The sequence below is a fragment of the Podarcis bocagei genome (genome assembly GCF_964188305.1).
Source record: "Podarcis bocagei genome assembly, chromosome: 11".
NCBI classification, from domain to species: Eukaryota; Metazoa; Chordata; class Lepidosauria; order Squamata; family Lacertidae; genus Podarcis; species Podarcis bocagei.
Genome location: NC_138136.1, coordinates 11,962,718 through 11,974,711, shown reverse-complemented (window position 1 = coordinate 11,974,711; position 11,994 = coordinate 11,962,718). Strand labels below are relative to the sequence as shown.

At 46.3% G+C, this 11,994-nt stretch overlaps 1 protein-coding gene across 1 annotated transcript; it reads right to left on the bottom strand.

Moving 5' to 3' along the window:
- Nucleotides 1-9,456: 9,456 nt before the first annotated feature.
- On the bottom strand, nucleotides 9,457-11,723 carry CKS2 (CDC28 protein kinase regulatory subunit 2). The gene is made up of 3 exons (XM_081213984.1): nucleotides 11,571-11,723; nucleotides 10,100-10,227; nucleotides 9,457-9,882 (listed from the first exon to the last, which is right to left on the bottom strand). The coding sequence occupies exons 1-3, from the start codon at nucleotides 11,627-11,629 to the stop codon at nucleotides 9,830-9,832; spliced, it is 240 nt and encodes a 79-aa protein (XP_081070110.1). The 5' UTR covers nucleotides 11,630-11,723; the 3' UTR covers nucleotides 9,457-9,829.
- Nucleotides 11,724-11,994: the final 271 nt, after the last annotated feature.

Sequence of the window (11,994 nt, the reverse complement as noted above, 5' to 3'; positions counted from 1 at the left end):
TTGGTTGTTGGTTTTGTGCCCAGAAAAAGCAGCAAAGGGTGCTGCTAGGGCCCCGGTCGAAGTCTAAGCGCTGCCGGTTGTGGTTGTGGTTGGTTTTGTGCCCAGAAGAAGCAGTAAAAGGTGCTCTTGGGCCCCGGTCGAAGTTGTGAAGCACTGCCGGTTGTGATTTTGGTTTTTGGGGAAAAAAAAGGGGTTGGGGGAGGCGCATGGGTTTTTCTGAATGTGCGTGTGGGGACACTCCAGTGAATGTTTTGAGTATGTGAGACGTTGAAAGCAACGTCTGGCCTGTGACTGAGTGAAAAAATAACGTTAGGAGGAGGGAGTGTCCCAGTATCCCAAGTGTCCAAGTGTTCCAGGGTCATGGAGAAAAAGCAGTAAAACAACTCCCATGACCCCCCTGCAATGCTTTCCTGAACAAATTGAAAAGATGCCACGAAGGGAGAAGATTGGGGATTTTAAAAACCTGATGAAAAAATAGACTCCAACACTTATGTGGAGTTCCTAACCGTCTCCCATGGCTCAAGTAAAGTAGAACTGTGATTACCTGTGCCATGCCAAACTGTGCCCAGTATGGCAGCAAGTACAAGTTAAAAAGCCAGCAGTTTTGCCAGTCCCAGAAGAGAAGTCCCAGAAGAAAAGGAGGAAGGAATAATTAGCCCCCCTCCACCCTATGCAGCAACTGCACCAGGGCTAAATGAGGTTTCCCCTACCCAACCCCCAAGAAAAGAGACTGAGGGAGAAAAGAAAGAGAAGAGGAAAGTGAAGAAGAAGGTGGTATAGAGAATGAAGAATTCAGAAGGTGAAGTGGACAAGCAGTCCAAAAGAGTGTTTCAGTATGTAGAACCATGTGGCTTCTTGAGTTCTAGAAGCAGCACAATGCAAGGATGTGAACTGGCAGAAAGATACAGAAGGGAAGGCTTTGAGAGCCGCATAGGAAGATAAATGCCCTCAGGGCAGCGGACAATACTAATAGTTGCAATTGAGGCAGCTAAAACTCCACTTTGATGGCCCCACTCCACTGAGTGTATGACCCCCTGGAGTCATCCGATGCCCAGGACCACAGACCTCCAAGCACCTTAAATCAGAATCCTTCTTTCGAAGAGGACCTGGCCAAAATAATTAGGGGTTTGTCTTCAAACAGCCAGAAAGCCAAAAATGCAATCTCAGAGTGAGCGAGGGTGTCCACGGGAGGGGCAGAGAACGCCTAGGGAAAAAGCCAGTGCGCCATCTGCAGGCAAGAGGGTCACTGGAAAATGGAATGCCCAAAGGCCCCACGCCCGACACACCCCACTCCCCACAGGGTGGGAACAGTAACCAAAGTTCCGATGCCTATGTACCCAGCCATGAGCCTCAGCGCTACAGCCACAAGCCCAGCTCTGAACTCCAGAAAAATCAAGGCAGAGGGCAAGAACAGGGATCTGTGCAGGGATACCCCATGGCCTGAACCCCACCTCTCCAGTCCTGAGAGGCGAGGGGAAAAAAAAAAAAACTTACTAGGATAAACCAGGCCCAACAAACGCAGGTTCCCAGAAGCTGCCTGGCCCTGGTCCAACAATGGTTGCTCGGCACACAGAATGAGGTTTCTGAAAATGATTTGCTCAAAGACTGTTGCAGAAGCAAGTGAACTAACTGTTTCTCATTCATGCAAGTAACAGGACATCAGCTTTTTTTTTTTTTCCCCTCCTTGTGCCAGGCGCTTGGAGGCAGCTTCAGAGCGTTATCTCTTGGCAGCTATTCCAAGAAGGACACTGCTGCATTCAGCCAGCTACCCTGAACCTCACACTTTCTGGATTTACACTTCAGCCACATAAACCCAGAAGGCCAAGAGTTACCCACCCCCCTGCCCAAAAGTACTAACCTGAAGAAGTGACTTTCTTAAAAGCAAGTGAATGCTTTCTGTGAACTTTGTCAAGTTTTTTTTTTTTTTCCTTTTAAGGTGCAATTTTACTCTGAAAAAGGAGCCGCAGCATAGCATAGGAATTGATACTTTGAGGAATTTGAAATTTTGCCAGAAGCAAGGAGTGCATTGTTCTTTCTACAGACACTGGCAAATGAACTGAAATTTGCAACATGGCTTAGAGTTCTGAAGCCCAAGCACATGAGGCTGCCAATGCCCCTATCATAAAAAAACTGCCTTTGTAGCCCAAGCGGCGCCCGATATCCACCAAAAAAAAAAAATGGTTTTTTTATGGGCCACACCCTTGAATGGATGCTGGAATTAGCCCAGACCATTTATAATTAGAGGGAAAAAGAGACCCAGAAGAAAAAGGAGAAGTACCAGGCAGAGAAGTTGATGGCCCTGAAGACGGTAGGTCCACCGTTAGGAGAAGAAGAGGAGGGCGAGGCCGCTTAGGAAAGAGCAACAGCATGCCTTCAAGGATTTGAAAAAGGCATTGCAACACTGTTTGTGTGACCCCGCATGCAGTCCCAGCTCTGCTTGACATGAAGGGTACCTATTTCCTCTCCCAAGCAAAATGAGAAAGTGCCAGATGCTATTGTTGCACCCGCGTTTGAAGTTCCAGGTTACCACCGCCCTCAACCCAGCTACCCTGTTGCCGGTAGGAGAAGGTGAGGAGCAGATGCACGATTGCATTGAAGTAATGGACGAAGTATATTCCAGCAGGCCTGATCTCAAAGACGAGGCAAACGAGGCTGGGCAGCGGAAGGCAGGCTATGCAGTGATAGCCCTGGAAGACCAGGTGATCGAAGCAAAGTCACTCCCACCTGGAACATCGGCCCAGCTGACAGAACTAACTGCGCTTACCAGAGCCCTGAGCCTGGCAAAGGGACAGAAGATAAACATTTATACAGATTCTAAATATGCATTCCTGACTTTACATGCCCATGGAGCCTTATGGAAAGAAAGAGGTTTGCTTACCTCCAGAGGAAGCCAGGTGGCCCACCCACAAGCCTTATTGAACCTTCTGGATGCTGTATGGGAACCCGAGGCAGTGGCAGTTATCCATTGTTATGGACACAAAACTGGACCAGGGAAAGTGGCCAGAGGAAACCGATTGGCAGACAGAGTAGCCAAGGAAGCAGCCCGAGAACTGGCCCCCACCTCGGTTATTGGAGCACTGGTCCCAGAAGAGATTTTAAGCACTACTGACAAGCCGGCCTACACAAAGCAGGAAAGGGACACTGCAGATGCCCAGGAGTTGACATTGTCCAAAGAAGGATGGTACCTTACCCCTGATAACAGGATATGGATTCCGGAGTCCCTTTCTCGGCAGGTTATTCAGAGATACCATGATTCAACCCACATAGGACCAGATGCTACAACCAAGCAGCTGGAAAAATGCTTCTATATAGCCCACCTTTACCAACTGGCAGCCCAGATCTCCAGGAAATGCCTGCTATGTCAAAAGAATAATCCCAGAGCCGGACCACTGGCTCCCCCAGGGATTCAGCACAGTGGAACTGCACCTATGGAAGATCTTGTCGTGGACTTTATTGAATTACCCCGTTGTGGACTGCACCGCTACCTGCTGGTAGCAGTGTGCACCTACACCGGATGGGTCAAAACATGGCCCACAAAGACTGAAAAGGCATTTGAAGTAACCAGGTGCCTGCTTAGGGAAATCATCCCTCGCTATGGATTGCCAAGGTCCGTAGGATCTGATAATGGACCAGCATTTGTTCATGCAGTCCTACGGGGGCTGGCGAAAGCGCTCCAAAGAATCAGCTGTCCAAGCTGACACAGGAGACCGGGTCTAATCGGGTGAACATGTTGCCCTTGGCGTTATTCAGGGTCCGCAGTCTCCCGTCAAAACGGACCCATCTGTCACCCTTTGAAATTGTATTTAGGAGACCGGTCCCATATGTCAAAATGTTGTCCCCACATGTTGGTCAGGATATGCAATTGAATAATTAAGTCCAGATATTCTTCCGAGTTTTCTTTTGTCTCGACAGGTGGACCCAGGCTCGCAGCTCGCAACCCCTGTGTGTTGGCTGCATCAGTTCGAGCCAGGTGACGAAGTGTGGGTGAAAGACTGGCAGCGAGCCCCCCCCCCTACAGCCTTGCTGGAGGGGACCATACACTGTGCTACTTGTGGGTCCACCCTACTCAGTAAAGAAAACCATTTCAAACTGGACAGTTACACCAGATCCAGAGAACTCCCTTCAGCTGATTATCTCCAGATGCCTGGCAGACGACCGCTCTGCTGATATCACACCGGAAGCTGATATCTCAACGCACAGCTGAAGAATTGGATGGGAGGGGCGCCCGCGGGCAGCGTCCCCAACGTGAAAATCCGTGCCGGGACTAATCCAGGAAGTCCACCAGGACATTTAATATTTCCATAAGGACTTTCTCTTTTTTTTTTTTTTTTTTCCTGTTATCTGCTCTATGTCCCACAGCCCTGACCCCACTGAGCCATACCGCCCTTATTGGCCTGATGGCCTCTGCTACGACTGGTTCGTCTTGCCGGTGGTAAGAGATGGCGTGCTCTTTGGCTATTGGAAACTGGGGTTTGATGAGATTGCCGTATTGAGACACCCCACTGCCCCGTTGTGGCTCCTCTCCCACACCACTGTCCAGCACGCGTGGATAGTGCTCATACGGGAAGTTGCAGAGACGATCGAAATCTATCGAGTTCTGGACCACTCTTGTTGTTGTGGGAGGGTAGTCAACTGTTATCTGGGAGGTAGAGCACTGTACCAACCTCATTTGATAGACCAGGTCCTACTCTTAATCCAGGTGATAGATGGGACGGAACCTGTCTTGATGCAAGTATTGCAGGGGTGGGAGCCTTAACCAGGTGTGCATTGAAATTGCTAAACAAGTGCCAGTAAGAATTGCCACCTCTGGTCACTAGGGAGGTAGCACGTGAGTTCAATCCACCCGACAGGGTTAATAGGAAAATTGACCCACATAGTGGGAGCATCAGCTCACTGGTGGGCTCTCATCCTTGAGGCTCAACAGGTAGTCGGGCACAAATATCAGTGGGCTCTTCAACGATGAGCACACCCCCTGAATGTTGGTGGGAGGAACCATGGAGATATTAGGTTTGGTGGGTAGGAGTGATATATACCGCCCTTGTCATATGGATGCTCTCGTATTTCTGTTGGCATGAACGGTATCGTATTTGTGGGAAGAGACGTAATCCATCTATACCTTTGATGATTCTCCTTTTCTTTTTAGTTGAAGAGCCCACATGTGTATTGACGCAGGCAAGAAAAAGTTCCCCGACCTCCCTTGCCGACATTTCCCGTTTGATGACTAAGTGGGGTGCCCATAACTCCTACAATAGGTGGTTACAAATGGCTGAAATGGAGCATGTTGCTTCAACATTTCAGACCATGGCGAGGCTATCCGTGATCTGGCAGCAAGAATTGAAAAGGTAGCACATGTCCCTGTACAAACCTGGGAGGGCTGGGATATGTCTTGGTTGGACGGCATCTTCCCAGGTGGATGGATGGGGAGAATATTTACTATGGTGATAGGTCCAATTATGCTTCTATTGCTTTTCTGCTTCTGTATGCCCTGCTTGATGCAATGTATGCAAAATATGATGGAGAAGATGATGTCTCGCATGATGGGACCTCGCGTGCTTGCTTTCATGAGAGATTATAGACCCCTACCCCAGAACGAACCTAAGTATTAGGTTGTTCATAAGAAGAGGAGGGAGTGAAGGGAGAGGGAAGGGTTGCTTTCTATATTTTATACCTAAGAAGGATCTTCATATATACCTAAGAAGGATCTTCATATTCTCTGTAAGTTAATTTCTGAGCTAAGGGCCCCTCAAGGAATGCAAGATAAGACAGAGACTGTAAGCTAGAAATAGCCTCGCCTTAGGAATGCAAGATAAAAAAAAGACACAGACGGGAGGAGACGAGGGGATGCAGGACGCTTAGAAAGAACAATAGGGAGGGCTGTTTTAGAAGGCTATAGACATGCTAAAAATAAGTTGAAAACTTTTTCGGGAGGGCGTGGGGAGGAGGGAGAGAGCCCACTCAAGGTATAAGAAAATCTGCAGAGGGGTATTTTCGGGGCAGTCAGTTTTTCCAGAATTTATTCTGCTGGCTGTCTCCTGTGCACAGAGAATAAAACTGCTTTCCTCCAAAGAAGGATCTTTCCTGGAGTTTTCTTTTACTCTCTCTCTGGATCTGGGGACGCGGGCCAACGATTCCCTGGCATGGACTAGGCTCAGCCTACAATTGACCCATTACCTTCTGATTCGTCCAATGAAGAAAATAGTTGGAACAATAACAAAACAGCTGCAGTTATAGGAAATCCGTGCATTATAATTTACCAGATTCAACTGGGAAGTGAGTTTCGTGCATATGCAGAGCTTTCTTTATGATGTCTCATTATGTAGTATTTTGAATGTTTTTATTCATAGTTTGTGCAGTTGAGGTTGCGTCTGTGTTTACAATTGCACCAAAAAAATCAATAAAACTAAACTTCCAAACTTTTTTTTGTGCCAAATATATTTGTCTCATAATTTAATCAGTTGTCTAAAGGACAGTCATGACTTACTGCTATGAATGCACAGACACCACTTTCCTGTTTCTTATCTAACATTATATACTATAAAAAATGTGTTATATCAATTTTAGCTTCACCGCATAGGCAGTGTGTACAACAGACATTTTGCAGCTTCAATCTCTTGCGAGCTACAAAAATGAGCAATCTTTATAGATACAGCATTACTAATGGCAAACATTTATGCAAGTTTTAACAGAAATTGTTTTACTTTTCAGAATTGTTTTTACCCATAGAAATTATATATAAATAATTTTTATGGGTAAAAACATACACATACATCCATATTTTTTATAAAATCATTTATACTCTGCATTTATGGATGTAGCCCACCCAAAATGTCTTACAACAAAATACACTGAATGATAGCAACTGTATTAATAATACTCTATTATTAGGGCAGTTTTAAACAAAACACAGAGCTATCCTTTCAAAATTGGTCACCAAGATGAAGTATGAAACAGTCCAAAAATAATTTTATTGCTCTGGGCATTATTGATTTCCATTTGTGCCAATATCTGGGGAAGTGAGCTCCCAGGCTCAATTCAAGGTGTTAATACTGGCATGTAAAGTTCAAAATGGCTTTGGACTTCCTAACTACTGTACAGAGCACCTATCCAATGTCAACCACTCAGTATGGGAGTTTGGTGGTGCCACCACTAGGGGCTGGAATTGACCCAACTGCCTTTTCAGTGGTAGCTTCTCATCTGTGGCAAGGCACGCTTCCCTCAGTGTTTGGCTTTCAGTGGGAATTTAAACACATTCCGTTTACCCAGGCGTTTGATGGCTGTTCCTGGCACCCCTGAAATCACTGGTTGGATGGCTATATTTATGTTTTTTTAAAAAAATTGATTTGTTCACTACCCTGGACTCATTTGGAAGGGTGCAATATAAATAACAGTAAACTGTACAGTTGCCTGCTTTATTTCCGTCATGCCACACCAGAGATGTCTAAGGCTGTAATACTAAACAGACTTACCTAGGAGTAAGTCCCATTGAGTTGAATAAGGCTTGCTTCTGAATAGACCTGGCTACAACTATAGCCTAAATCAGCAGTTGAATTCTCACTGCATCTGTAGGGGGCAGGGCGTGAAGGTTGCAACACAACAGTGACATAGGCAACAATGAAGTTGGATTTTATAGCACTGCCATTTTGAAAATTACATTAGGAAAGGTATGTGATCTAGCATTTAATTAAAAATATATCCTTGCACAACTAAAAATACAATTCAATTGTCTCCAGAATATCTATTAATTTTGGTGATTACTGAATGATTTGAGAAGCAATGTGGATGTGGTCATTTTGAGAGCAAGCAAGGTACCTTGCAGAGTGTGACATTGGTACAGAATTAAGCTTCCTAAGAATCTCTTTAATTTGTGGTAGCTCTTGTGGTTGAAGATATCCATTTGTGTCTGTGCAAAACACGCTCAGCTCATTGAAGTCAAAGTGATTCAACAAGATTTCCACCTTCCAACAACTAACAAATCTGCTATATTGCCATAATTTATAGGAAAAAAATGGAATCGGAATTTTTCATATACAAAATATATTGATCTACATTTAAAAATAAAATAAAATGCTGTACATGAGCAACAAGTAATCAAAGGGGAACATGCTCCAGGTAACTGCCATGTTTTAGCATCACATTAAATATTCCCTTTGCTGGGACCTATGAAAATAGACTCCAGGTTACAAGAGGCAATAAAACTCAGTCTATGAAGAGTTCTGGCTAACACTTTCAAAGAACTTTACTAAATCCAGAATGCGGCAGCTAGACTGGTGACTGGGAGCGGCCGCCGAGACCACATAACACCGGTCTTGAAAGACCTACATTGGCTCCCAGTACGTTTCCGAGCACAATTCAAAGTGCTGGTGTTGACCTTTAAAGCCCTAAACGGCTTCGGCCCAGTATTCCTGAAGGAGCGTCTCCACCCCCATCGTTCTGCCCGGACACTGAGGTCCAGCGCCGAGGGCCTTCTGGCGGTTCCCTCATTACGAGAAGCGAAGCTACAGGGAACCAGGCAGAGGGCCTTTTCGGTGGTGGCGCCCGCCCTGTGGAATGCCCTCCCATTGGATGTCAAGGTGATGGACAACTACCTGACATTCAGAAGACATCTTAAGGCGGCCCTATTCAGGGAAGCTTTTAATGTATGATATTTTAGTGTTTTTTGGTTTCTGTGGAAGCCGCCCAGAGTGGCTGGGGAAACCCAGCCAGATGGGCGGGGTACAAATAATAAATTATTATTATTATTATTATTTCATTGAGACTGAACAGAAACTTCATGGAGAGCTGATAATGCAAATCAATACTGTCAAATTAAGCCACATTTATCTTTACCTACCGACTACGGCCATATTCAGGAGTGAATGACTTCTGACCACCCCAAGTAGGTAGCCACAATCTGTTTGCTGTGACCCTGCAGTAGTAAACATGCTCGGCAAATGCCTTTAGACAAGTCAGCAACCATCCCCTGAACTTCAATCTCTGGGGCAGGAATCGGGGGGTGTATTCTGCTATTCAGTGCAGTTTGACATGGGTAAAAGCATCTACCAAAGAATGAACTTGGACCTATTGCTACCCCCCCTCCTTTACAATTGCTTCCTATTTCCTATTATCCCAACCTGGCTCTGAATAAAAAGACACACTAGTGAAGAGAAGCCATGACCAGCTGCTACTGGAGAGAGGTGGGAACCAGGCAGCTCATCACAGGATCTTTCTCTTGAGCAGACCTGTACAGAGCTGGATGAGGGCAGTAGATCATGCTTATTCGTACTCACCTGAGCCATTAAGCCTGTTTTTTTCCTTCTCTTGTAAAATGATTCTAGCAAACAAATTCTAGGTAAGTGATATAAATACTACAAACAAACCTCTATATTATTGTCATCAATTGTATTGCATTTTATAGAGTACCAATATATGGCTTTTATAATGTGGACAGTAGTAAACTAAAATCATGAAATGCATAGATTTAGCATTAAAAATATGTTTATTTCAGCAGCTGAAAAGCCACAGGATGAATTGCTTCAACAGTTGGAAGAAGCTTCATTACTAAGAATAAAAAGGCACAGATCTTTGAAGATTTTTATAATCAACACATTACATGAAAGTTGTGAACTTTATTGAACAAAACTGAAAAAAATCAAATAGGCACTTGTTAACTTGTTAAGTGAGAATTCAAGACCATAGCAGCCTACTTTGCATTTTACTGAGCTCTGTCGCTGTGAATAATACAGCTCATGCACAGGTAATGACTTGTTTGTATATTTTTCTTAAGTATTCACTGAATACTACCAACATATATACATTTATACATAAAGTTCCAGAAGCTTAGAGAGGCTGTTCATTTCTGCTGGCCTTTTGGAAGTGGTCTTCTAAATAGAAGGATGTGTGGTTCTGTAAAGAGAAAAAAAAGGAAGTTCGTTTATAAGTCTGTGGCCAGACATCCCACTTAATGGCCGATAATATAGGGTTTTCAGTAAACACTTTCTGTCTAGCCCTTGCTACTTAATGTATGAAGTGACTTTGTCCCTCTCCCACGTCAAGACATCCTAAAAGCTTTACAGAAAGTTATTTCTGGAATAACTTGTTAGGTAGAAATGTCCTTTTTTACCTGGTTCATGAATCATGTAGTGGACCCAGCCAAGGCTTTGCTGAACACCAAGTCTTCTCCATTCTTCTTCAGTCATTAGATGAGTTTTTGGTACTTGCTTTGACAGCTCTCTTGGCAACATCACATGCCTGCCAGGGGCAGAAAACACACCAAGTCACATTTATACAGCCACAATTAGTTCTGTACAACTTGTAAAGAAGCTTTATGTCAGACTCCATAGCATTTGTGAACTGCTTGAACATTTAAGTTTCAGGCTGGACCTCTGCCTGTGATTTTTGATTACTTGTACATAATAGCCTAAGTTGAGGGAACGGCACTGTACGTGTTCTTTCATATCTACTTTAGATTTTTAATTCCTTTTAGAGAAACCCGACAGCTTGCTATGCAACAAGAAAACTCAGGATCAGGCGGCTTGTAAACTTCCATTTGCTTCTTGCAAGCTGCATCCATGCAGGAAACCCGAAACAAAAGTCGGCTCTCCCACTACTGGGCAATAAATATCCTATCTGACTTTTATGGTGTTATCTGCAGACACTTGCAAGTGCCCCTATTATCCAGGGACATTCCCAGATTTCCAGAAGCTGTCCCAGTTTCCGATTTGATCCCGGAATGCCCGGCTTTTCTTTAGGATGTCCCCATTTTCATTGAAGAAATGTTGGCATGTATAGAGTGAAACAACCCAGGAGCCAAGGTAATAAGGAACTAGACAACCTTTAGAAGACATGAGAAGGCAGCCCTGTATAGGCTGTTTTTTTTAAAAAAAATGCTTAATATTCTCTTTTGCTTTATAGTCTGTTGAAAACCGCCCAGAGTGGCTGGGGCAACAGGGTCGGATGGGCAGGGTATAAATAATAAAATTATTATTATCATGGAATGGAACGTCCCTATTTTCGTCAGAGAAATGCTGGGAGGCTATGCCACTAGCAAGACGGCCCGTTAGCAAAACGCAAAGTCAACGCTGCAAAAGCCCAAAGCTAACATACGGAAACGTGCCTATTGAAATGGCCATGTCGGCCCGAGAGACCGTGACCCAACCCCCCTCCCTAAGCTCATCGGCGGCGGATTTTGGCCCGGCAAGTTACCACGGGGCTAAAATGGAGCGTGGCGGCGGGATAGGGAGCTGGGTTCGAATCACGCGCACGCCGCAACAGGCGCTTCCCTCCGCGGCGCCAGCCCTTCCCCTGTGAGTGAAGCGGGCAGGCGGAACGGCCTCCTCCGGCCTCGCCCCGCGCCGTCCTTTGTCCCGAGGCCGTTTCCACCCCCACAGCCGGCGGGAAAGGAGGAGGGAGAAAAACAGGCCCGCCGTTTTCTGTCCCCCCTCCCCCCGTTTCCTGAGGTACTGGGAAGGGAGCCTGGGCGGGAAGAAAGGAGGGAAAGCGGAGGGCGGCGAGGGACGCCATGAAAGGGCGGCGGGCCCAGCGGCAGGAAGAGGCCCACCGACCCCGGACACCCCCCCCCCGGCCTCCCTCACCGGTACTCGTAGTTCTCGTCGAAGTACTTGTCCGAATAGTAGATCTGTTTGTGGGCCATGACGATGACGATGGCGGCGACCACGGGCGCCTCACGGAAACCGCCCCCTTCCTTTCTCTCTCTTCCTTCTCCCTCTTCAAGCAGCGGCGGCGACGACGGCGGCAGCGCTAAACTAACTCGCCCCTTAAAGCCAGCCCACCCGCCCGCCCGGACTCGATTTGAATCCCTCAGCTCGACGCTGATTGGGCGGCGGAGGGCTAATCGGGGCGCGCGCTGCCCGCGTGACTGTCGCGGGCCTGTGGGGATTCGGTTCCACGCCCTGCCGCCCCGCCCCTCTCTCTGTCTCCTCCCCGGAAGGCCGCCGCGAACTGCGCATGCGCGCCCCACACTCTCCTCGTCTGGGCGAGTTCCGTGTTTAACTTGGG